Source organism: Ambystoma mexicanum, chromosome 7p, assembly GCF_040938575.1.
Source record: "Ambystoma mexicanum isolate Mex_15411 chromosome 7p, UKY_AmexF1_1, whole genome shotgun sequence".
Taxonomy (NCBI): Eukaryota; Metazoa; Chordata; class Amphibia; order Caudata; family Ambystomatidae; genus Ambystoma; species Ambystoma mexicanum.
In genome coordinates this window covers 173,949,238-173,977,094 of record NC_090939.1, presented here as the reverse complement: position 1 = coordinate 173,977,094, position 27,857 = coordinate 173,949,238, and the positions used below count along the sequence as shown (strand labels likewise).

At 45.8% G+C, this 27,857-nt stretch overlaps 1 protein-coding gene across 1 annotated transcript in view; it reads right to left on the bottom strand.

Annotated features, from left to right (window-relative positions):
• LOC138525801 (putative gastrointestinal growth factor xP4) overlaps window positions 1–27,857 on the bottom strand; it is an 89,758-nt gene that overhangs the window by 31,668 nt on the left and 30,233 nt on the right. The window contains exons 3-4 of the mRNA XM_069636015.1: window positions 8,689–8,835; window positions 4,563–4,712 (exon numbers count right to left, since the gene is read on the bottom strand). Of these exons, the coding sequence (XP_069492116.1) occupies window positions 4,563–4,712; window positions 8,689–8,835 (297 nt within the window). The remainder of the gene's footprint in view (window positions 1–4,562; window positions 4,713–8,688; window positions 8,836–27,857) is intronic.

Below are 27,857 nucleotides of genomic sequence, written 5' to 3'. Positions count from 1 at the left end.
CAGCGCCCTGGGTGAATTGGCGCCCCCCTTCCCTTCCCCGCACGCCCCTGGGGGCGTGGCTACAGCATGGCCACAGAGTGTCATTTTTTTTTTTTAAACCTCCTCACTCCGGCGAGGAGGTAATTCTATTAATAGGGTGCATGAGTGCCCTATTGTTCCTAAATGTGCTCCGCTGCCGCGGGCGCATTGACTAACAATGAGGCGCCTGCCTCCACTATGCCAGCTCGAGGGAGCCCTTGAAAGACTCCCCCAAGCAGGCATGGCGGGGAGCTAACAGTGCCTTTTGTTGGTGAAGGCACACGGGGCGGAGGGGTGCATTTGGTGACATTGAATGCGCCCGCCTGCTGCGCCTTCTCCTGCTATGCCAGCTCGGGGGAGCCCTTGAAAGACCTCTCCAGCTTACATGGCTGGGGCTAATGGCGCGCTGGGGGGTGCGGCTCCCCGGGCGGTCGCCCGGCGCGCCCCCTCTAAGGCCGGGCCTGCCTGCCACTTAAATGCCCCTGCTCCCACAAGGGCTCTCCCCAGCTGCACGCTGCTGCCAGCACGCAGTTTCGGGGCTCAGTGCCCACAGGTAGCACAGCACGTCCTCCCGAAGTGGAAGGCTCACCGCTCGCCGCAGAGAGGCACTGGCACTGTCTGAGCTCTGTGCTGCCTCCTCCTGAGCCTGCCTCTTATCACAGCAGGCTCCTGCTGCTCTCTGCTGGAGAGCCGCTCTTGGGATCAAGCCTCGGCATGCCCCTGAGGGGCGTACAGTGCTGAATACTAGGCCGGCGGCCCCCTGATGTCTCTCCTCAGGGGGTGGATGGGTGCCATGGTTGGGTACAGCGCGCTTTGGCTGTCCAGAGTCTCCCCTTTGATGACCAGAGAGCTCTTTGCCCCACACAAGTCAGGCAGCAGACCGCTGCACCCAGTTTGCTGCCGAGCATTCTGCTCTCCACTGCCTCTAAATTTGGGAAACTCAAGCCTGTCGGTTTCAGCATATGACGAGGCTCCTGGCTGCGCCACTTCAGGCAGCCGCCATGTTTATTGCGCTCCTACGCTCCAGCCTGGTCTCCAGGCCCGCGCCATCTTCAGAGTGACTGCTGGCTCGACGGCATCAAAAAACCCAAGCATTCAATGGACCAAGTGTTCAGAGGACCATCCTCGGTTTCTCGGCTCTGGGTCGAGGTGCTATGAAGCCTTTCTTTGCAGTTCACGCGCCGTAGGGCTGTAGAGCTAACGGGTTCACTCCTCCATTAGCTTCCAGTCAGGCCACACACCCCTTAATTGAGATTTAGATCCACTTTGTCACCCCGTAGTGAATTAATATTACTTGGGCTGTGAATCACGGTGTGTACATTCACCGATTTTAAAAGTCTTCTGCGAATCCATCCAAGTGGAACCCACCACTGAGAAAAAAACATGTTTGCAAATTGAATATACGTTTAAGTCAGGAAGGGGCATAAAAAGTTAAAGGAAAGGGGTGGAAAGGGGGATATGGGTTTAAAAGGGGGAGAAGGTGATTTGTGTTGATAGGGAGATGACGTTTTGGGGGTGAAACCCGGCCATGATAAAAAAAAAGGCAAATAGATTTCTCTAAATAGAAAAACGAAATGAAGGGCAAACATAGTCCATTCCCAATAAAGGTGAATTCAAATTTATGACACTTAACCATGTATTGGTCTTTCAAATGTTACTGAGACGATATGGCCCAAGGCTTCGGGCTGACCCTATCGATAACGGCCCGCCGCCCAAGTTAAAGGCCTGTGCGAAGCAAGGGTCCATTAACGAGGGCAGCGCCGTCATTATTGGGAGGGTCGGTCCGCCGCCGAGGGGCATATCGCCATTACCACCGGTGTAGTTTCAATACATGGGTGCTAATGGTGTCTTTTAAAAAAAGAAAGGTACCTTTAGTCCGCTGTTCGGATCTGCGTAGTGCTGCTTGTCAGGTGAGTCTGTTCTCAATGTTGATTATTCTGATGTCATCAACATGAACGTGGACTTCCCTGACAAGCATCGCTGTGCGGCGCCGGGATGCATGATTAAGGTAAGTTTTTTTTTTATAGAAAAATAAGACGTCTTTAGCAGCCGTGTAGGAAACTACATGAGTGCTAAGTGGTGAAGGGGAGCACGGATGGTTAGTGGGTGCCGTCGGCCCAGACAGCTCGGAACGCAGGCTTGTATTATACAGTTCAACCCACGTTCCGAGCCTCCTGAATGGACAGTGCCCCCACCCAGGGTGCTAATGGGAGCTATAGACTATGGTAAAATGGTTATCTCTTAATCTGCTTTGTATATTGCTGTGTGTTTTTTGTTTGGTTCGATATGCTATAGAATTATTTATGATATATATATATATATATATATATATATATATATATATATATATATATATATATATATATATATATATATAAAAGATCTACAGGGAGGGAACTGCATTACAACAATGTTTCAAGTACTGCTAAGAGGCCCAATAACATGTCTGACATCTCCATCTGAGTCAAGAACTGTGTGCATTCTGGGACTTGTAGTTTAGCTATTCCTATAGGTTTGAGCCTACAAATCATCAATTGTAAAGCATTGGTGGTGGACAATCTAGGGCTGACCACTATTCTGCTACTTTCTCATCACTATGTACTCCCTCTATATGGTGGTTGTGATACCAATGTATATGTTCCCTCTAACCATTCTTTTACCCATAACATATGCAAATTCTACTGTAAGCCCAGAACCACAGGTACCACAATGCACAGAAAATCTAAATTCTGGACAGGAAGGACTGCTCATATGCTCTATAGGACAACTTCAGTTATCTATAGTATATGCATGTCAAGGTGAAGAAGATAATTAAAAGAATGGTGCCTGCAGCAGGCTAAATTATGTATTTATTTGATATGTAAGGCACTGCATGTGACAATAGCTCCAAAGTGTTACAGATACAAACTAGAGATCTACCGATGACCCATTTCCGGACACATCCTGCTCTGTCTGTTTCTCTGCATTCTGGTACTTGTAGTTTTTTTTCCCCATAGTACATATAAAGCTCCAAGAGACAGAATGCAAGAAAAGTAGACAGGGCTGTACAGTCTGTGTGGGTTGGTTGCACTGTCAATAGGCTCACCTTTTCCATTATGTGAGACAGACATGTAACATGTTTTGTATTATTTCAATAAAATGAAAAGTTTCACAAGAAAAGGGCTTTTGCATGTCAAAACCAGCTGGAAGCTTTACATCTTCTTAAAACTATTTCGTTCCCATTTTCTGACATACATTGGCTAGACAGGTGCTGTGAGCAGTTCTGGGGTCTTATCTCTGAAGTGCATATGACCATCACAGTTAACTACGCCAACATTAGCACTTTCCATGGAGATCTGGAAATGTGCACCTGAAATGGTTGCTAGAGTTGCACTTGCCCCCATGACCAATTCACATGCACTTGTTGCCTTATCTGAAATCACAGCTCCAAGGAAACCCACAGCATGAAATTGCCATCAAGAGCCACCCGATCGAACAACTAGATAGAGATGATGGGTGGAACACCCCATGCACCCCCACACACCTGAAATGTCACCCCTAATTGGATAGCCTCTTAATGGCCTTTTTGTTCTCTGTCTTGCTCCTGTAATTGGCACAATAGGATGTGCAAGATCAATGCCCTATTCTGGATGGAGCACCCCCTCATGCAAACGAGGAAGATCCCTTCGCCAATGCATACAAAACAAGCATTGACAAAGCCAACAGTTGGGTCTTTTGTTTAGGTATGTGATAGGCATTTGCTAGGTACTGATATTACGTCGCTACCAGTCCATAAGATCACAACAGCTGTCAAATGGAGTGATTACATGGACATATGATAGCAATGCTTGGCAAATGCGTATTTAATATCTATACATATGCACTAACTGCTTGCTGGCTTTGTCTTTGCTTGTTTTTAACAGCACTTTACTACAAGGAATAGATAGTAATGAAGTTGCTGATGGCACATTTAGTTAAGACATGTGTATTACACTAACTTCTAGACATTTACTGCTGTGATTGGGCCAATAACCCTCAGGAGACTGTTTAGAAATATCTCTGACAGTCTATAGTTCCATGTTCGGGATTGATAAACTGAGCTCAAAGATATCCCAAGAGGATGTGTTTTGGGCAGAGAGGGGCAGGTAACGGGTAGGCCTTTCAGGATTCTTAGCTATTCCCTGGCTACCGAGAACCGTTTGTAATTTTATCTAAGGAAATGCACTATTCTTTTGTAAAGGTTTTCTTGTAAAACCAAAAACAAATAAATAAAAAAAAAAAAAAAAGTAACGGGTGGGAATGGCCATAGAGAACAGCACGGCCAGGGACAGTCAATCGGTGGGTAAACAACCAACACTTTCAAACTATGTGTCCCTCTTCGCATGCCCCCTACCACCTAGCTGTACTAAAATGCAATAATTCTGGCTTATAGGTGGCACTGAAGCACCACCTAATAGACCAAACTAAAAATGTGGTATCAATTAATTACCGTCACACACACTACTGACAATGCCATGCTTGGCAGTGGTGATAGGAAATGTCAAACAATGTAATCAAACCATTACCTCTCTTGATGCGAGGCTTGAAGCACCATTTTACGTTGGGGACGCTAGAATCAAAGCAACATTTATTGTCCCTGCACTGTTGCGGTGTTATGCCGCTGGGACCGCAGTTCACTCTTGCTTTAGGGTCTGATGCGGAGCATATGATTTCAACTGTGGAAAAAGGAAATGACAAATTAGATAGGAGACGAAATCTACAAAGAATCCCATTGCATGGTGTAATTTACACCAGGTGTAGGCATTCCTATTTCTGGCCGTAAAATCGACCTTGAAACCAAAATCAGAAGATAATCAGGGTAACCTACGACCCTTGAAAAAAATCTGTATTAGTTACCTCAGATTCACAAGAACAACCTAGGGCCCGATTCATAACGTGGCGCAGTGAACGTGCTAAAGAGCACGATTCACTACGTAAAATGAGGACGCCCAGGCTCCACCAGTATTCTGAAGTGGGCCTGGGTGTCCACCTTCAGAATAGGTCTTAAGTACCGAAAAGGTTGTTAACCCTTTTAACAACCTTTTCGGAATTTAAGACCAGGTTGAGAATCACGGTCATGCACTACAAGGACGGCCAGGCCAACTTGAGAATACTGGTGGAGCCTGGGAATCCTCATTTGGTGCAGTGAATCGTGCTCTTTAGCACGTTCACTCCGCCAAGTTATAAATCGGGCCCTGAGCAGCATTTTTGTAAAATAACTACATATTCGATATTTTCCAAAAATGCTGCCGAGAACACAGGTGTATAGGAAAGTGTTCATATACACCTGTGTAAATGAAAGTGTTCATTAATTTACACCAAAGTAAGCAGCTTCAACGTTGCAGACCACAACGTTGAAGCTGCTTGCTTTGGTGTATATGAAAGTGGTCATAAATACCAGATGGGTGTATATGAACACTTTCATAAACACCAAATAGGCTTCTTGTGGCACTCCTCCACTATAACGGCACCAAAGTGGTACTGTATATGTGCGCGATTTTAGCGCACATATAAAACTGGAGGGTTGCCACAAGAATACCCTCTTAAAAAGCCAGGTAACAAATATGGCAGTTGCTAGGTTGGTTTCCAACCCATCCTAGCAACCACCACATGTATTCCAAAAGTGGCGCATTCCTACCGACTTCGGAAGAATGCACCTCCATCAGAATAGGTCTTAAGTAACGAAAAGGTTGTTAACCCTTTTAACAACCTTTTCGGTACTTAAGACCAGGTTCAGAATTGGACCCCGAAAGGAGTTACTCAAAAAGTATCCCTTGTTCGGCATAAATTACAGCAGGACTAAGTTCACCCTATGTATGGGCACAACTTACACTTGAAAATGGTATTCACAAAGAAATCAAGTGTAAATTAGTACTTTCAGGGCCCGATTCACATCATGGCGCAGTGAGCTTGCTATATAGCACGAGTCACTGCTCCATTTCCTGATGCAGAGGCATCACTACTATTCTCATATGGGCCTGGGCGTATTCGCAAAGCATGACAGTGCTTTCACTGTAATCCGCTTTTTTCTAATGGAAACAGGCAGATTGCAGAATCTCGGCAGCACTTTAGTTAAATAACGAGGGAATCATTATTTAACAAAAATGCTGCTGAGATTAAAACAAAAATGCACGTGCTGTTTGGGTGTGCAGATGGTGACAGGTGGGTCCTGCATTGCATTTATTTATCTTTGTTTGCAGAAGAGTGCATACTGCCATCCATAGTAGAACCATGGATGGCAGTATGCACTCTTCTGCAAACAAAGATAAACAAATGCAGTGCAGGACCCACCTGTCACCATCTGCACTACCATGTGCTTCTTGTGGCACTCCTCCTGTACGTGTGCATCTTGTGGCACTCCTCCTGTATGACACCAATTTGGTACCGTACTTCGGCACCAATTTCAGGCAGTTCCGAAATTGGAGGAGTGCCACAAGAATACCCATGCAAAAGGAGAGATAACGAAAGTGCTGGTTGCTAGGTCGGTTTTCAGCCTTTCCTAGCAACCGGCATCTATATTCCGAAAGTGGCGCATTCAGTCCGACTTCGGAAGAATGCGCCACCTTCAGAATAGGTGTTAATTACCGAAAATGTCATTAACACTTTTTAGGACATTTTCGGTAATTAACACCCACTTGAGAATCGGGCCATCAGAAGATCGGTGTAAATTACACCTCATTCACAAAAAATACACCTTGATCCTCAGTAACTTACTAAATTGGTGACCCTGTCTTTTTAACCAGGAAACCTTTTTCCAATCCATTCTCCTGTATTTCACCGAATGATTGTGTGATTCTTCGAGTGCCCAAATAAGTGACACAGTTCTGTACCAAGTTCATGATTCTAGCCCATCTGCTTCAGATCCTGGTTTCTGTAATCCAACCTCAACCATGACACGCGGCCATAACGCTAAATGTGCGTATCTGATCTTTGAGATGCCCAGCTGCAAAACGTATTCTATGTAAAGTACTCTGTGGCCCCTTTGTACTGGGAATATGCTAAACAAGTAGGTGTAAAATGCATTCTGCCACATGCATGCGTAAAAATCCTAAATGCAAGCCAAGGGCCACGAGCTGTCACTGCGTTAGAAAAGGCATTCCTGAAAATGGCCACCCCATAGCTTCAAAGCCAATACTTTGATATCCAGCTGCCATTTTAAAAGCCTACACCCCAGACTGCCCACTTTCTTGTGAGTTAACATGCTGTGAATGTACGATAAGGCGCAGGTTGTGATGCCGAGCACGTTGTACTGTAGCCCCTTTAGAGGCCCCAAGGCTTATTTTAAAATGTAATTCCATTGATTTGGGAGATAAGACCTTCTACCCTGTCTCCTTCATCCAGCACTGTTCTGCTTACTTTATAGCCCCTCATTATGACAGGAGTCAACGCAGGACAAAGGTCCGGATTCACAGAGCGTTTTCCTATGGGATTGTGCCATTATAAAAAGCCAGTGGTTTAGATTAATTCAAAAGGTTCCACCCATCACTTTTTGGTTATAGTTTGTCCCCCTATGTGAGAGAGAGTATGTCCAGACGTGGGTCCTTTGCTCGCTGCGCCATAGGGAACAAAGCCGCACCTCACTGATGAGGGCCAACAAGGCTGAACACGTCTGGGGTTGCTTGTGCTTCCGTGCAGAGGGGTCCTGGCCTAGCGGTTCAGGCAGGGATGCTCCCATCATTGACAGTACCTGACCGATTTGCATTTGGCTGGACCCCTTTTGCAATGGTGCAGATGGGCTAAAAACAGTGGTGAGGAAAGCTGCCAGTGGTTCAGATTAATTCAACACCTTTCACCCATCACTTTTTTGGTTATAGTTTTCCATTATGAAATGCTTCTGTGAATCAGGCCCAAAGTGCTGTCCATAGAAATTCCTACCTATGTGCCATTGTAACTAGTACACCTTTTCAACATTCTGTATAATTGGCCTTCCGACCATGAACACATTTTTTGTCTGCAATGCAGTTAACTCCTTTCCATGGTGTTGCAGCCCACATATTTTAAATCTGTACCAAATAGTGTCTGATTCATGGAATTCTTTGCTTGGTGCAAAGTTCCTTTTCACTGGTGAAAAGTGACTTTGCACTGCCAACAAACACCCTGGTTCATAGAACAGTGCACAGTGTCTTTTTGCCGTGCAAAGTGACATTGAACGGCAGAAATACATGTTGCACTGTTCCATTAATCCGAGGGTTTGTTGGCAGTCCAGTGAAAAGTCACTTTACACCGTGCAAAAAATTCCATGAATCAAGCCCTATGCCTTCCAAATGGTGTCAAATGCATCCTCAGGCCAAGGGTTCACGGGCTGTCACCGCGTCAGAACAGGAATTCTGGGAAATGGGCACCCCATAGGTTCTAAACCTTCACAATAGCTTGTCTAAATGCTGCGCGCATGCATTGATGATGTGTGTACTGAGAATTATTGTCAAAGAAGATGGCCCAGAAATGTTATTAGGGCCACACTGCTACTTTTTATTTCATGTATCTACTTTTCTCTTATAACACATATACAGCGCATCTATACAGTGCAGAATGCTCAAAGTGTAGAGAGCGTAAGGAGCAGGGGTATACAAAGGTAAAAAACACACACACACGCAGAGTTAGTACATTTTCAGTGCCTAGAAGAAGCGCATGGCACTATGATGGCTATCTTACCCGATTCCATGGTGGGCTGGAAGCACCAGGGGACGTTGGCGACCTTGGAATCAAAGCAGCAAGCTTTCTCCTTGCACACATTTGCAGAGATGCCGGGGGGGCCACAGTTTACCCTTCGCTTCGGTTCCTGTGCACTGCATTGGAATTCTGCAAGCGGAAACCAAAACAGAGGCTCCAGTCAATCCCTCCTTTGTCTTCTAACATTGGGATCCATTCACTAAGCGGCTGCAAATGCACTTTCTCTCACAAGAAACCACGGTTTGCCCTTGCGCAAACTGCGGCTGATTCACAAGAATGCATGTGAAGTGAATGCGCTTGCTCCACATAGGTGCAGATTTCTGGCACACAAAGTCACTTAAATACACTTTGCACGGTTCCATGAATCAGGGTGTTTATTGGCAGTGCAAAATAACTTTGCACAAGTGAAAAGGCACTTTGCATCGTGCAAAGAATTCCATGAATAAGGCCCTTTGTTTGTATCAAATTAACCACGCACCCAAAAGGGGCTTTACTACATTCACGAAGCAGAACTTTCATGAGGCACAGGTTGCTTATTGAGATGAAGCCCCACGCTAAGAGACCTGAACATCTCTGCCAATGATCCTGGGAACAATAAAGGGTTCACACACCTAGCTAAGAAACCCACACCGTCATGTAGCCACAGCATCAACCTTATATTGTCACTTTCCCAGCAGCTTTATATCAGTGACACCCAGCCTTTCCCTTTCTCAGATCTCATTTATTTGTTGATTTATTCATACACACACTGATCGACTATTTAAGCAAAGAACAGCTGGGTCATTTTAGATTGTACATTGCCTATTCTTGCCTAGTTCTCCTTTGCCAAATGTCCCGCTAAGACATGCTCGAAAATAGTCTACTTGGTAAACTGATTTTAATGAACCTACTGGGCAATGCCGCAGGGCTGCCCAAGGCGAGGCAGAGTAAATGATGTTACCATCCGGCAGCCTAGGAGAGGGGCAGCACCCGCCCCCACGCCTGCTCCTCTCTCCCACAAGCACAGAGAAACGCAGTCTCTGTCACACAAAGCCGAGGAAGGGTGAGGTGTGAACAAGCACCTCACCCTTCCTCCAACCAACAAGGTGCTATGCACCTACGGAAAACCAACAGTCACGCAGGGCCCAGGTTCAAAGACCTGCCCCCTCCTCAGGGGGCCAGAAATGTTGGCTATCCAGCCGGGGGCTGGCGCACAGCCCCCACTACTATACACATCAAAGACCCAGGGCTTCCCTGGGTCTTATAAATAAGAGCAGAATGCTCTAAGAAAACACAATCTGTTTGTGGACCCTGAACGGGGACCCAAACTGACAGGAGGTTCGCTGTTCACTCAGCGTCTTCCACACTTTGCTTCTTTAGCAGTCTTTAAAAGTTCACTGCTTATGCAGCGTCTTTTCTCCCCTCCTTTGAACATTGTACTGTTCAGAAACTTTAACTGCAGGCGAGCTGCGAGAAACCACGCTGAAACAGAAGACACCCCGGGGAGTTCACGTGTAGAAGCAAGATCCAAGGCTGGCACGAACGAGCGTGGAGGAAAAACAAACAAAGCGCCCAGACACAGGCGGCCATGTCAATTTCAGCTTTACAGACCTAAAAAAACATGTGTCCGAAGCGAAAATCACAGGAACCTCAGCACTGTCCCAGAAACCGAAATCACCCCACTTGCTAGCAGCCATGGAGGTGGCGGAGCACTATGGCTGGGCCTGGGTCAGAGAAAATATGTACGGCTTACCAAAAGAAAGGGTTCTCATACCAACCAGTCAAGAGGACGAGACGACACCAGCAAAGAGAAGAAAGTCTACAGAAGGCATGGGAAAAGGTAACAAAAAACTGTCTAAATTATATGAGAACATGAGTGAGATGCAGCAATTATTGCTAGCAATTAGGGGCAAACAAACACTTCCCACAGCCGAGTCCAGGCATGCAGACCCCACATTACCACTACTACCGGACATCACAGGTACCACCCCCCCACCAGCAACAGCTACTGCAACACAAGTTCCAGCAACACCAATAACACAGGCGTCAACAACACCAACATCAGTCGTCACAGTTTTAACTACGCCAACAACGACAGCTCCTGACACAGCGGGTGCTTTAAAAGCATCGTCAGTCCCCAATACAAATACCCCAGGACAGTCAGGAGCGAGCAACAACAACCCACCAGACACGGTCATGATTAGTAGTTCCCAATTAGACCAAAAACTTAAATCTTTTCAAACAGAAATATTGAACAGATACAAAAGGTGTTTAGCATGGAACATTGACTTAACAATCAAAGAAGCCATATAGGCGAGCGAGTTCATCGAAATCTTTTCACTTATAGAAGCCCAACTCAAAGGGAAGGATGCTTTTAGGGATCCAAAAAAGATAGATGAAAAAGCCATAGCCAGAAACGCCCAGGTAGAACAGAATTGGGACAACTGGCTACAGGCTTTCACCATCTTGGCAACTATTTATGAAGAAAAAATCTCCCATGATGGCAGAAAATTATGGGCATACGTTGATAAAATCAGAGAAGTAAAAATCGCTCAAAAAGGGAAAACCTGGCTATCATACGATATTAGATTCAGGAGAAGCATGTCAGAGAGGCCAGCCATAGAATGGGATGAGGTCCAGAACGACTTATACATGTTAAACGCAGAGCCTCCTTCAGAAGAAGAGACTGCACAGACAACCCCCAAAAATAGCAAAAACTCACAGGGCCCCAGATCCTCCGACAATGAAAACCACAAAAAAGGGGAGCAGCCCTTTTGGAAGAACCAGCCATGGGCGGCTAAATCTAATACCCACAGGCAGAACAAAAACCATTCTCAAAAAGCCAACATCCCATGTAAGACCTTTGGGAAAAACCAGTGCACATGGGGAAAAGAATGCTGGTACAAACACACGTGCACAAACTGCAACGGTGATCACGCAGCAAGTAACTGCACTAGACTACCGGCCAAAAATACAAAAGAGTACCATCAAAGGCACCCCACCAACCCTAAGTCTAACCCCGGGCTGCTCCCCCATCAATCCAGACAATTTTAGAGAGGCTCTCATGAATTACCCAGACAGAGAAACCAGCAAAGCAATCCGGCATGGTTTCACCCAGTTTCACCCAGGGTTTTGTCATCCCGTTCAAGGGCATCGGGTCTCAGAATGTTCCAAATAACCTGAAGTCAGCCAGGGATAACCCGCAAATGGTAGAAAGCAAAATTAAGAAGGAATTACTACTAGGCAGGATTGCGGGACCTTGGGACCTCATGCCTCTCAAAGAGTACATAATATCGCCCCCAGGACTGGTCCCCAAAAAAGAACCTGGGAAAATGAGGCTAATTCATCACCTATCTTATCCCAAAGACCAATCGCTAAACGACGGCATTCCGCATACGGAATCCACGGTATCATACACACACTTTCAAGAAGCGGTAAGATTCATACAAGAATGCGGCACGAACACCATGATGGCCAAACTGGACATCGAATCCGCTTTCAGATTACTGCCAGTTCATCCAGACTCCCAGCAATGGCTAGGTTTCACTTTTAAAAACAAATTCTATGTAGACAGGTGCCTCCCCACGGGATGCACAGTATCTTACGCCCTATTTGAACAATCCAGCTCCTTTTTTCAATGGGCTTTCCAAAGACAGAGACCAGGGTGCAGGATTTATTTTTATTTATTTTATTTTTATTTATCTGGATTTGTATAGCGCACATCCGCCCAGGGGCATCGTGACGCTGAAACAATCTTAACTTGTTACAGGCATACATGGTATACTTATAAGAAACAATTCAGAACATGTTAGCATATATACATACAATTGTGCTTATATATATACATTTGTGAAATACAGTAGGATAGGTAAGGTCGGATAGAGTTAGTTAAACAGCGTGGTTTTGAGAAGTCTGCGGAAGATATGGTATGAGTTTTCGTTCCTAAGCGCAGTGGGGAGTGCGTTCCAATTTTTGGGTGCTAGATGTTGAAAGCTCAACCCCCCGGCTTTGCTTCTTTTAAATGTGGGTACGTGGGTCTGATTGGTCATGTGTGACCTAGTGGGTCTAGTGGATGTGTTAAGGGTGATTCTTTCGGAGAGATAGGGTGGAGCCTTTCCGGAGAGGCATCTGTCGGTGATGGCCATAGATTTGAATAGTATCCGTTCTTTTATTCGTAACCAGTGGGCTTCTTTTCTGGCTTGGGAGATGTGCTCCCTTTTGGGGATGCTTAAGGCTGCTCTTAGGGCATTGTTTTGTGTGATTTGCATTTTTTTAAAGTTTTGTACAGATGTGCCCAGGAAGAGGGCATTGCAATAGTCCAATCTGGTACCTACTGTGGCTCTTGCTACGGCCAGGCAGTTTTTAGTGGATAGGAAGGGTTTAACGGCATTGATTATCTTAGTGGTGAGTGTGGCAAATGAGGCTATGGCATTGACTTGCCGTGTCATGGAGAGAGTGGAGTCAAAGTATACTCCTAGTGTTTTTACTGCAGTGGAGACTGTGATAGTGGAGTTATCTGTGTTGAAGGATTTGTACTGCGGTGGGAGTTTGTTTAGTATTTCTTTGGTGCCAACTAGTAAGATCTCTGTTTTGTCCCCATTTAGGCAGAGGCCATTGGCTGCCATCCAGGTTTGGATGGCAGTATAGATCTTGGTTAGTGCCGCTGCGTCTTGTTCATAGACCCCTGTGAGAGGGAGCAGAACTTGCGTGTCGTCAGCATAATTGGTTTCTGGTATGTGACGACGGTCCAAGTCATTGAACAGTGGGAGGGTGAAGAGGTTGTATAGGGTGGGTGCAGTGCAGGACCCTTGTGGGACGCCACAGTAGATGGTGGTGGGGGTAGCGCTCGCAGAGTCAGAAAAGACTTTCATAAGTCGACCCTCGAGGAATGATTTGACCCAGGAGATGGCTTCTGGTGAGAAGTGGGCTTCATTTTTGAGTTGCGTGCCTAGAATATCGTGATTGACCAGGTCGAAGGCAGCAGATAGGTCTAGCAGGAGCAGGAGTGCAGGTTTGCCTTTGTCCATGATGTCATTTAGTTGGATTTTGAGATCTCGTAGGGCCGATTCGGTCCCATGTCCTGGGCGGAAGCCCGATTGCCTTTTTCCTAGAATGCGGTTTTCTTCCAGGTATTGCTGTATTTACGTGTAGGCACTTTGTTGAGGATCTTGAGCAGGAAGGGAACGGTAGTGATGGGTCTATAGTTGTTGGCGTTTTCGGGATCTAGAGTTGGTTTTTTAAGAAGAGGGCGCACCCAGGCTTCTTTTAGGCTGGTTGGGACTGAGTTTGTGTTGAAGGATGCATTGATGAAAGTTTTAAGAAATGGTGCTAGTGTTTCTACGCAGTCTTTAACTAGTTTGGTGGGGCAAGCGTCGCCTTTACAGTTTGAAGGTTTGATTCTGTTAACGATATCAATTACCTCTTTTTCTGAGACTTCTCTGAATTTGAATGGAGTAAAGAGCTTAAACTTTATGTTCTCAGTCACAGTTTCCGTATGGGATGCTGATAGGATGTGCTGAGTGAGATTTTTGTGATGGTCTAGGATTTTAGCTTGGAGGAGTTCGATTTTGTTTAAGAGGGTGGACTGTATGGTGTTATACCATGCTTGGTCCTTAACAACCTCTTGAGACTTAGTAGCCGGTGTGGATAGTTCCCTGAAGATGGCAAAAAGCTCTTTGGATTCTGAGGTGGCGCTAGAGATTCTTTCGTTGTAGGACACGGAATTGGCTGATATGATACTTTTTTGTATTGGGTGGCCAGTGATTTGTAGGAGGACAGCGAGGATGTGTTGGGCACACTTTGCCATAACTTTAGGGCTTTGCGTTTTTTGGTTCGTAATTCTTTTAGTTCTGCTGAGAACCAGGTATTGGAGTGTCTGGTATTTTTGCTTTTTTCTTTTGTAGAGGGGCGATGATATCTATGGCAGTGCTAATGGTGGATTTGTAGATATCCGCCAGTGCAGCTGGGTCAGATGTGGCAGGGAGGTTAGTAGTGAGGGTGTGTAGGTAGGGTGAGATATTTTCTTTGGTGATGCTCTTGGCGCTTCTGGCTAGGGCTGGAGGTGCTGGCTTGAGTTTTTTTACAGAGTTGTTAGGTGTAGGGATGAGGAAATGAATGAGGAAGTGGTCGGACCATGGGGTGGGTATGATGGAGCTGATGTCGATGCCACAGTTGTGGTCAGCTATACAATCAAGAGTACGTCCTTTGTTGTGGGTAGGATTGAGTACTTTTTGTTCAAAGCCCATTTCTCAGAGAGCTTGTGCTAGTGAAGTGGAGCGTCTATATTTCTGGTCGTGGAGTCCCAAGTTAAGGTCTCCTAGAAGAATAGTTTTGGTAGTTGTTTTGAGGTTTTCACCTAGTAGATGTGAGAGGTTGTCCTGAAAGTCCAGTATTGGGCCTGGTGGGCGGTATACTAGATTGAGGGTGATGGTGGTATTGGGGGAGAGTGCGATCTTAGCAGATAGAGAGTCTACGTTCTCCCCTAATTTTGAGGAGAGTTGTCTTATTTCTAGGTGATCTTTGACTTTGAGGGCTACACCCCCACCTGTAGTACACTACCACGATGATTTCATGGTAACGGGGCCAGCAAATTCTGAAGAATGCAGCAGAGCCTTGGCAATGTTGGAAAAAACGACCGAACCAGCCACCAACATAATTTTTCTAGGCATCGAAATAGAGTCCGCAACGGGCATATGCAAAATTCCGGAAACAAAAATAGCAGAACTCCTGGAAAAAATACGAAGTTTGACATGAAAAGACAAAGGCACAGTAAAAGAAATCCAGTCACTAGCTGGAAGCCTCAACTTCGCAGCCTGAATTATCCCTCAGGGGAGGGTATTCTCCAGAAGTCTGGAACTAAAAACCAAATCTTGCACCAAACCCCACCTACACATCCGATTAGGCGCAGAGGTGAAACAAGATCTGGAAATTTGGGGGAATTTCCTTAAAGATTTTAACGGGACAACACTTTGGCGTACGCCATTGAACACATCAACAAAAAGGGTCCTTTTCACCGATGCAGTCGGGAGCAGGGGTTTGGAGCCATACTAGACTTAGAATGGGTGGCAGGACACTGGCCCATAACATGGCAAGCTGCAGGGTGGACAAAAAATATCACCCTCCTAGAAATATTTCCCATCTGGCTTACTTTACACATCTGGGGCAGGCAACTAGCGAACCCAGAACTCTTGGTCTGGTGCGACAACATGGCCATGGTAGGCTCCATAAACAGAAGATCCACTAAATGCCCTTTAGTGTTGAAAGTCCTACAAGCCATTGCAGCGGTCACACTACAAGAAAACATTGTGGTCAAAGCAAAACACATTGCAGGAGCAGACAATAATATTGCAGATGCTTTATCTTGCTTTCAGTGGCCAGGATTCTGGGAGCTAGCGCCGCACGCCCACGAACAGATGACAGCAATACCAGCAGAATGCTTGGCAATAATGGCAACCAAAAAATAACAGCATCAACACCAGCACCAAAGAGCAATGGCCGGCACCTCAAAAACGGGTGCTAACAAAACAACGGCATCAACACCTGCGCCAGAGAGCCCGGGCCGTGATGACCGACAAGAACCAGGCACCTCAAAAACGGGTGCCAACAAAATACTGACATCAACGCCAGCGCCAGAGAGCCCAGGCCGGGATGTCCAACATGATACAGGCACCTTTAAGACGGGTGCCAACAACTCCCCATAGAAAATACGAACCCTGGCTCAGGTTTTTTAATAGAGATGGCAGAGAAAGCCCTGGCAAGCACTACAGCAGCTCAGTACAGTATGTGTTTGCAAACAGTTTTAAGAGCCACAGGGTTAAACCATGTCAAGTTAATAATGATTAAAGACATAGAAAAATTCTTAAAATGGGCACACATGCAGGGTTTTAAGAGAGACTGAGCAAAAAGACACCTAGTAGCAATCTCATATTTCTCAAAATTACAGGGTGACTCAGATCCCACTCAGAACGCCCTAATTTCCTACGCTATGAAAGGATGGGCCAGAGTGGAAGGGCCTCAGGTAGACACCCGCCGCCCCCTTGATTTCAACAAACTGGTAAAAATAGCAGACCAGTTAGAAACCATATGCTGGCACCCATATGAGATCACATTGTTCAAAACAGCATTCTTTCTGGCCTATTTCGGGGCTTTACGGGTGGGAGAGTTTATCGCCTCCAGCATGAAGGCCACAAATGGTTTAGGCGTTATGGAGGTCAGGGTCAGACAAGACAGCGTCAACATAGAAATCCAACAGTCAAAAACTGGGGCCAAAAGAACCATTAACATTTGTTGTATCGATGAGGCAACAAACTGCCCAGTATGTATCACCAACCTTTATTACGCACAAAGGCCCAAGGTTGGGGGGAGGTTTTTAATTCAGAGAGATGGCTCGGCACTAAGCCCCTACCAATTTAAAGGGGTGCTGATGAAAGCAATCAGCAACGCAGGGTGGGACCCCAAGGACTTTGGCACCCACTCCTTCAGAATAGGTGCCGCCACCTCTGCGTGGCAAGGAGGCCTGGCACCATTACAGCTAAAAAACATAGGGGGATGGAAGTCAGATTGCTACACAAGATACATCAAACCACAGCTAATATAGCCATCCCTGTTTTTTCTTTTCCTCCTTTCCACCCCCCACCTGCTGAACCAACAGGCCACCGGAAGACCTCACTCAACTCAGCATGGATTGTCGGCCACTCATTCGTCTTCAGGACAGGCCGATGGGCCTGAAGAAACCAAAGAAGGTCCGCCTTTTAGAAATACCATCGCCTCTTGGTGGGGCTACAGGGGCCTACGGTGGGCTGACATCCACGAAACACGAGCAGAGCTGGTCGCATACAGAGGCCCTCCTGAATTCCTCATAATACACTTAGGGGGCAATGATCTGGTTAACTCAGGTAGGAGAAATCTATTCGAGGAAATCTGCTCCTCCCTGGTGGGCATTTCCCACAATTGGAGGGAAACAGAAATATATTTCTCGCCCATCCTTCCCAGAAAGAAATGACAGGGGGCCCACTGTTACAAGTCCGTAGACATTGCTAGAAGAAAACATAACAGGGGACTAGAGAAATTCTGTGCAGCAAGAGGGCTGGGTTTCATAAAACACCCAGCCATTACACTGGGTGACCCGGATCTTTTTCACAAAGACGGCACCCATTTATAAATCCAAGGCATGGAACAAATCCTTTGGGAAATCTCGGCAACTCTTGCATCTAGGGGCTGTTATTAGGAGATACTTTCAGGGGAACACGGCCAGCCAGTAACCTGCCCGTGTGTGGCGGCACGGGCCACAGGGGGTAACCTTAGGACCCGGTGCCCAAAAGTATGACATTATTATGATATGTGATTATTTGTTATCTGCATAACCATATCTGTACAATAAATTCCTACAGCCTTTTATTGCCAACACTTGACAAAATGTTGTGAGACAAATCATTTCGGGTGAGGGTTGGGGTCGGTGTACAATGATCCATACATATGGGTTCATCAGTTACGACCCTATACGGTGTATCAGTGTTATCACAACTGCATGGATTCCATTTTGTTTGCATTCTTCTTTTGAAAGTATAATAAAAAAATTCAAACCAAAATTAAAAAATAAAAGAGAAACTGGGGATAAACTCTACACTGTTCCTGCCATAGCGGAATCTCAACCAAGTTCAAACCTTTACAAGATTAACCTACACTCCTTCACCCAGCTTCTCTTGTCCATTGATAATGCACTAGACATCAGCTATCGGATGACCAATTTCATTGACAGCAAATTCCCAATCCCTCTCAATAATGTGCCAAGTGGGGCGCTGTTGTGCACGAGCCGATGAAGGTCTAACCGGCATTGCTCCGCTGAGACCTGCACCATTTATGAGAAAATAGGCGTCTTTTCTACAGTACATCCTCAATCTATTTGCAGTTATATCCAGCCGACACCGGGGGCTACTCTTTGGAGCGTTCCCAATTACCAACCGAGCTCGGGAAGCCCTGCTATGCACCTGACGGAGGTGGAAGGGATGTGACTGCTCCATGGTGGATCGGCAGACCGCGCCTTCAGTGGCAGAGCCCATGCCGGACTGAAAACGCCTGGTGGAGGGAACGTGAGTGCTCGGGTGATCCCCCAGCCCAAGACCTGCACAGCAGACCGTGTGAGAACCCAAACTTGCCAGCTCTGTCTGCGGTGCTGATGCCTGGTGGGTGCACTTGCTGTGCATACAGACCTCACGTGGACGACATGTGGGAAACCATGCAGGGCATGAAGCATGGCCTGATTTGTGTGTGTTGTGAAGACCACTGCAGGGACTATGGTGATCATCTGAGAGTGCGGCGATTGGACCGTCCCCTTACCCTCGGAGTGCTGCATGCTCCGGATGCTTGAGTTCCATTGGAGCCCACCACCCCCCCAGCCTCCCAGCAAACATCCTGCAGTCTAACTGTACAGCCCGGTGCTAGTGCCGGCTATGCACATAAGGTGGCCCGGGAAATGAGTGGTGCATGAGCTGTACTGAGTGAAGCCTCTTCCAACTGCTATCCGCATAAGAAGCCTGCGCAGAATCTGCGAGCCTGAGCCTTTGATGCCGTGCATTGTGTGACCCAGCTTCCCCATGGCGCTGTGCTGCGCTAGCAGTTCCCTATAGCAGTTCACTATTATATTCTGAGCACATGAGGGTACTGACCTATTACAAGTCCCACTGCTACTGTATGGTAATGAAGATACAACCTCCACTCCACGCACTATTGAACTGCACTTCAGTTGATGGGCAGCCACGGGTCTGGTAACAACTTGAAGAGTTTGACTCACATGTCACTAAGCTATTTACTCCTGTGTTGTGAGCAAGACAAGATCCTGCACGGATACTAGAACAACTGAGGCAGCATCTGCGTGTGGGAGGCCTGCTGGACTTATTGATTTGTTAGAGAAGAACCTGCCTGGATGCAGTAAGATGACCAGAGGTGCGGGGGAGCAAGAAAAACATGCGCCATGGATAAGTCCACAACAGTTAATACCAAGGGGACCCCTGAACCCCCAACTATCTCTACGGTGGAACAAGCTCTACCACTGCTGATCCCTCCCCTGGACATCACGCATATGATGGAGGCCATTGCAAAAGGTTTTCCGGCAGTCCACAAGAAACTGAATGATATTACAGCCAATGTTGCTTCTATGAGGACACAATTGGCTAGAGAATCCGGACGCATTACGGAAGCTGAGACGAGGATTGGGGTGAGAGAGGACACCGTACAGAGCCTCCAGGACACTCCAAGACACTGTGTCAGTATTAGTGAAATACATGAAAACTATGAAGGCTAAATGTGCTGCTTTAGAATCCGGATCCAGGAAGAAAAATATCAGGATAGTGGGAATACCGGAGGATGCCCTAACGGGAGGTTTGGAACAGGTGGTGGAGAAATAGCTTAGAGATCTGTTGGGGTCACCTCTGCGCTCACCCCTTCTTCATGGTTGAACGGGCACATCGTGCCTTGAGTCTCTGCCCTAAACCTGGTGACTTTCTGCAACCTATTATAGCTTAGATCCTCAGCAATTAGGACAGGCACCACCTTTTGCGCCCAGCAAGGGAAAAGAGGGAGTTGTGCCAGGGATCCAAGGTGATCAGACGTTGGCAAGACTTCTCCATGACATTCCCAATGCCAGATGACACTGAGACAGCCCACCACCGAATTGATGTATTATTTATGAGCACCTGGTGTTATCCTATCAATGTTGTTTTGATATAGTTAACATAAGATCCCTCGCTGTATAGATATTGTTGAATAGTACGGTACACTATTACAATCTGACATTGGGTCTCAGCGCTCGCAGCTTACCCCCAAAGCAGTTGCTATGGTTATGTTGGTCCAAGGGAAGGAGAAAAGGCCAAGTTTGGGCAGGCCACCTAAGGTAGATTGGGAGGGAGAGGACTTAAGACTGCTGGGTTGGGGGGGCAGTGATGGTGGGGGGAAGGAGGGGAAATGGTTTGAAGGGTTCCAGCCAAAAGGTCTGGCTTGCCACTCCTGGCGGTCCCAATCCTGGCACATCAGAGGAAGCAGGTTGGCGCCCAGGGGCGACGCCGGAGGCAACTTGCGTTATTGAGTTTAGTATACCAATGAAAATAGGAAAACTTTTGGTGGCAGAGTACATAGGGAGTAGTAACTACAGGTGTGATACAGTCATTAAATCAGATGTATTAGTGAGGAAAATATGTTATAACCTCTAGTACACGGCATGGAGACTAATCTGATGTCCTGGAATATTAAAGGGGTTGGGAAATTAAACAAAAGCGCCAGAATAATGGCATATGCAGAAAGACGTGGGTTTAAAATTCTCCTTTTACAAGAGACACGTGCCTTGTGAGTGGCGGCAACTGGCACCAACGTAGGGATCAAACAGATTCTTTACTACCTATTTGTTGCATGCTAGAAGGGTTGTGACAATGATAGTTTAGCCTGAAAAAGAGTTATGTAGACCGTGAGCTCAGATATGTCATATTGCACTTTGTAATTGCTGGTGGAGAATACCTGTTGGTTAAAACATACTGCCCAAATGTGGACTGACTTCTTTGATAATGTGGCATCGATCCTGTTGGGATTCATTGGGATTCCAATCATATGGGGGGGATATCACCTGGTTCTCGACACAGTATGGGACAGAACAGGGACAGCCTCTAGACCTCTGTCACTTTCGACCCCTAGGTTGCTTACACGCATGGCATCATTGGAGCTGCAGGATGTATGCTGAACATTCCACAAACAAGAAAAGCAGTACTCATACTATTCTTCAGTACATGATAGCTCATCACAAATAGATCTGTTTCTAGTATCGGGCTCCCTGTTGGGCAAGGTCAAGAGGACTGGGATACAACCCTGCACACTATGCGACCACTCACTGGTGATGCTATAGCTAATTATGGGATCGTCCCCTGGGCCCCGCAGCGGCTGTAGGTTTAAATCTGAGGCACTCTCTGACATCGTTTTTAAAGCTGAGATTCGCTCAGACATTGAAACATACTTTAGTTTTAACGACCCACAGACCACCAGGGCTGGGGTGAGATGGGAGCCTTTCAAACAATATTTCTGGGGCATGTCCATATCTAGGGAAGCACGGATATTGAAGACGATAAGGAGGGACCTCCAAAGCTCAGAAGCCAGACTTAAACACCTAGAGCAGGAATACTTGGTACTGCCATGTCCCGATAAGTTGGCATAGCTAGGGACCGAGCTGGAACTCTTCGAGTCACATGATCTTAGGGAAGTACAATATTTCACATGCCCGCAGGCCACCAGGAGATATGGGGAGGTTGAAAGTACTGGGAGGACACTGGCCAGATTAGCACGATTGGAGATGGGCAGGCTCAAGTTGAGTGCATCATTGATGACCAGGGCTCACCACAATAAGCTGATCATGAGATCCTTAAAGACTTTGCAAGATTTGACAGCACCCTATAAACTGCAAGCCACCCGTATGATGACCAGAACTTGCATTCTCTCTCCTAGATGAGATGTCCACTATTCGCCCCCAGGTCAGAGAGGAGCTTGACAACCTGATCACCCTTGAAGAGATAGTGAAGGTGATAACGGACCCCCTGAAGGGTAAGGCACCAGGGCCGGATGGTCTCACCCCTGAATTCTATCAGGAACATGCAACACTGCTTGCCCCTCGCCTCTTGGAGGTGTGGAACGAGTCACTTCAAAGCTCCATCCTTCCAGAAACACTACGAGATGCCACCATAACAATTCTCCTGAAATCAGGGAAATCGAGCAATGAATGTAGGTCCTACAGGCCATTATCTCTTATGAATGTAGATACAAAGATATTTGCCAAGGTATTGGTGAATAGGGTCATACCTCTCATGTCCTTTATGGTACACAAGGATCAAGCAGGCTTTGTCCCCAGGAGATCGGTGTCTTTAAATATCATAAAGCTCTTCAATGAAATGTCTAGGATAGACCTGGAGGCAGAAGCGGTTGTGGTAACATTGGACGCTCAGAAGGCCTTTGACATGGTCTCCTGGCAGTATATGTGGGAGGTCCTGGGAAAAATGGGGTTTGGGCCCAAAATTATTAGATACATTAACCAGTGTACTAGTTAACTCCCAAAGATCTTTGCCATTCGTACTGAGCAGGGGCACCCACCAGTGATGCCCATTCTCCCCAATCCTCTTTGCGCTGATAATAGAACCCATGGCTGACAGAATTAGAGCTCATCATTCTAGGCGAGATATCCGTCTGAAAGACCAGCCTGAAATAATATTGTTGTACACAGATGATGTACTGCCCTCTGTCAGGGATCCGGGTACAAATTTGGACCTGATTCTTCGGGATGTGGTAAGGATTGGGGAGTTCTCTGGGTTCATGATTAATTATAATAAATCTGAAATCTTCCCACTCAATAAGAACACCAACGAACCGTCGTGTGAGTTTCCGCTCTGCTGGTCTCCAGAAGGAATCCGATACCTGGGGGTTCAAATAAGCGGGACCAAGCAGACTCTGTTGGCGAACAACTATGGGGCTTTGGTAAATCATATTGAAAATAAGATGAGCATATGGCAGACAATACCTATCACTATGGCGGGTAGGCTGACGCTAGTGAAAATAGTTTTAGTCCCGAAATTGCTTTATGTGTTCGCGAATGTCCCCATATGGCCTGGAAAGCAGTACTTCTCCAAGTTAGATGCTGCTTGTGCAGAATTCCAATGGCACACTGGGGCTGTGCGAAAGAAATGGGTTGACATGTCCTTAACCTATGAGGGGGGGGCCCCCAACCTCGTATTATATTGGATAGCAGAACAGGCCCAGTATGCTTCTTTCAATTACAACGATTCCCACCACTGGCCTCATGTCACCCTAGAGCAACTTGCGGTGGGTGACTCAGAGCTCAAAACTCTTATTCTGAACTCCACTTACAAAGATGACTCCCCATTTGACCCGACATCCGCCACGTTGCTGGCTTGGAATAGGACAAAATGACCAAGGGCACAAAGTCCGAAGCTCAAACGTCCGACCCCATTTGTTCGTATATATGTGGGGGGGTAAAGTTGATAAAAATGTATAGGGGTAAGGTGGGGGGCTGCGGAGGGTCTCCCCCCACATATAAATATGCAAACAAATAGGACAAAAAAACAGACTTTTGGGACTCTGACTTTTTCATTCAGTAATTTCACGCAGATCTGTTCTGACCGCGACTTGCATATAGGCTTACTTTGCGGGAACAATTTCATGAATACGCAGAGCACACAGAATAACTTATGCGTGCAGCCTCATGCAGAGTCGTTCTCAACAGGCAGGTTTTGCAGGATCTAGGTGCACTTTTCCATGAATTGGACTCTAAATTGCTTATGTATGAATTAGCAGAAAACAGAGATCCTGCTTGTTGACGCCCCTAGAAGCATCCCTTCTAGAAGTTAGTGTCCTTGAATTGCCAGGGTTATTAACTGTAGTCTTTTCATATTACTGTCGCCGTTCTTGAGAGAGCATAGCCTAATTTTGTTTGTCTGTTTAGATGATTTTAAGATCCTAAAATTGATGTTTTTTCCTCTCTGTTGGATAAATTACTGGATTTTTTAATACTTACAACCATTGTGACCTTTGCTTTGAATCTACACATATTAAGAGAGTGTCACTGTTGCCCATGTCTCTAATTGACTGTTCCCCACCAATATTATGGACTGGTCTAATCACCTTCTTATCCCTTTTTGTATAAACTCGTTTCAAGCCTTTCATATGAGACAACCCACCTGTGAGAGGATTGCTACTCACAACTTTACTAAGATTACTGGCCCCTCCTTACAAAAATATCCCTTACCTATAGGAAGCCCCTTGAGCCCTATAGGGCAACACAGATGTTGCTTGTCATTCTTGTATTGCCTCTTTGCCTACATTTGCGGACACCACTGCACCTGTTCAACTTAAAAAGAGCAGAAGTGGAATCCTAGCCTCTGATGCTCTTCCAAATGAGTGGAAACTAAACATACACTCGGGCAGTCAGAACTTCTATGGGGCTGATCTAAATCATGAAAATAACTTTTGAATCTCTGCACCAACCTATCAAAAATAACTCCTGGCGGAAGCAAAGCTAAAACCACCTATTACACTCAGCCAATCTGGGTGGCGTGCCACCAATTGGAAAGTCTTTTAAATAAAGTCAAATATTGTCTTAATCCCTTTCTGGGACTCAGCCCTCAATACTCATTGGAGAGATGTGCCTATAGTAGGAATGTATTTATGGAAAAGTTAGTTACAATTCAGGAAGTCTTAAAAGAGCATTATTTAGTAGCAAACGTGCTGTTTTCACCCCTTGTGAGATTCTATAATTGTAATCTCCCTTGTGAGATTCTATAATTGAAATCTTTTGATCCTGTTCAATCTAATGAGTTGGCTCTTATTTTGGCTTCTCTCAAACTTAATTCATGTGCAGATGATGCCAGTGGACAGAGCCTTCTGCGACTCATTTCTGGTGAAATGCTTCTGCCTAGCTTGAGGCTTGTAAACTGTCAGCCGAGGAATATTCCCTTCCTACTTTAAGACTAGTGTGATTAGGCCCATTTTGAAAAATCCCTTACTGGACCTTGATGTCTTGATTAACGACTGGTCAGTTGCTAAGCTACCATTCGTAGGCACGATCTTAGAAAACACGTATTCCAATTAGCTACTCACCCTAGCAGATTATCTCCATCTGCTCCGTAACTATCGGACTGATTCTGTAACTATCGGACTGATTCTGTATTACACTGCAAATGATGGATGATAGGTTCCCAAATGACAGACTCCAGCAACGCCTGCCTCCCAGTGCTAATCAATTCATCAGTACCATTGAATACAGTAGATCAGACAGTTCTTTATGCCATTCTAAATGCCTGCATGTCTGTTGGGAGTCAGGTTGTACGTAGGAGACCTTCATTCATAACTGATTGATCTTTGGTAATCCAGATGGGGGCACTCCACTTCTTTCCCGTGCTATGTGCTGTTCCACAAGGTTCCAATTTATCAATTCTTTTGTTTAATCTGTTTGTGACGCCATCTCACAAAATATAGGATTGGAATCTACCAATATTCAATACCTAACTTTCCACGGGGGTATCATCTGTTGAGGACTTTAAAATATATGAATTGTAATTGGTTATTTATAACACGCTTTATACCCAGAGGTTTGTAAGCGGGAACCAGGGGATCGAACCTGGGTTGCTCAGCGTCGTCTTGCTTCCAAGACAAATTAAGCTCTTGCTCATCAGAAATTGAAGGTTGAATGGCGGCACCAATCTCAAATGTAACTTCAGCAAGACTGTATTTATTTTGTTTGCCCCTTAGTAGCAAAGAAGAGTTGGTCTCCCCTGGGATTTCATGGTTAGCCTAAAATGGTGCTTTGCCAACCCTTGTTCCTTCCGCAAAAAACTGGCAAGGGGCTCTCACCAAAGTAGCACAAGGCTAGGATAGGCCAAAGGGCCAACGTTCAGCCTAGTCTGCGTCCGAAACGTAATCCCAGGGTGCCATCATGCCTCTTCAGAAGGGTGATCCAATGGCGGGTGTTGCCCCACATTGACCGAGGGAGCGCCCTTTTTATGGTTGCTACTAAATGCTCCTTGCATTGGTCCCACTTCTCGACCGGTCCCAGGAACATGATGGCGGTATTTCCCCATCTAAGCCGACTTGCATTGGCTGCATGAGGCCCATATTCAAGTTAAAATGTGCCGTATTGCCGTCATGAAGGCAATTGCTTTACCAAATCCCTCCAATAAAACTAACATTGGCAGATTGCAGGGGGTTCCAGAGTCACAAGAAGCAAGGACCTCCTACGTTTAAATACCCCTGATGGTCGCAAATCCCAGAACGCAAGAGAAAAAAAAAAATCTCAGTTTGTGTTTCTCGTTTCTGTGACTCTTTGCCTGAGAAGATCCACCTGGCTCCCTCCTTGATTGGTTTCCAGAAAGCACTTGACACCTTTTTATTTCCCAATGAACCCTTTGTAGTTTCTGGCGACCTGCTCTTTTTTGCATTTCAACCTAGCTACTCGTTTTGAATGTGATGTGTTTCGTTGCTTTGAGGCATATTTGGTGCTATATAACAATTGTTAAATAAAAGAAATAAATAATTGGCATATTTGTGAAGGGAAAACGCAAAACAGGACTGGCCTGTTACTTTAATGCTTGCCCCTGTGTTGCATCAGGTATCAGCATTGTATAGTCAATGGTGTCAAAGCCTGCAGAATGGCTGTCTAGGATGACTACACATCTCACCCTGATCCCAAGCATTGAGTAAATGTGTGCTTGTACTTTGAAGAGTGAGAAATCAGAACATCCACAGTGTGAGTATATGACATGTATTTCAGTTTGGAAAGATTCTGTAGCTAGAACAGACACAAATTGATTAAATTATCAAGATAGCAAGATAACATTTGTAACATTGGCATTATTTTGTTTTTGATTTTACATATTTTAACATAGTATTCAGGACATTTGCACAGCCGATGTTGACCTCTCCAAATACATTTTCCAGATTCCTCCTGGTGTAGTAGAAACATTTTGGGACAATTAACATGGACACAGACACCATGCATTCCACTAGAACAATGGCCTGCAAGTGTTGGCTCTCCAGATTGTTGAACTACAACTCCCATCAGCCCAAGCCAGCATAGTCAAAAGTGGGGGTAAGGGGGCACAGCTATTCCAGCTGCATGCTAAAGGTTTGTCTAGTTGCACTTTTCTGTGCCTAGTGCCAGGAACATTGCTCCAGGCACTGTACCATAGACTGGAATAGGATGGACCTGAAACAATTGTAGCTAAAGAACAGGCTACACCCCTGCCCCCCAGCAAAGTAAAAAGAATCGCAGATATTGGTGTTTAGAAACATACATATGATCAATTTCATTATTCCCTGTATAATTTCACCATTGTATACCAAACAGTACACAATTATCTACATTTAGGTGGTTTTGTACTGTTTTATAAGAAACTGTTGAAAACATACAGGGAATAATACAATTGATCATATATATTTGTCTAAACGATTAAGCATTAAGTAGCTGACTGGAGCACATGAGGTTTGGGTGAGCTACTCCTGCTTGAGATCATGTTTGCACTCCCCTGAATAAGACTAGGTCTCCTTCTGTTGGATACAGGGGTGGCCCATTCTGAGAGGAATGGCTGGATTGGAGAGGGGAATCCAGAGGAAGACTAACATCACTAAAAGCTACC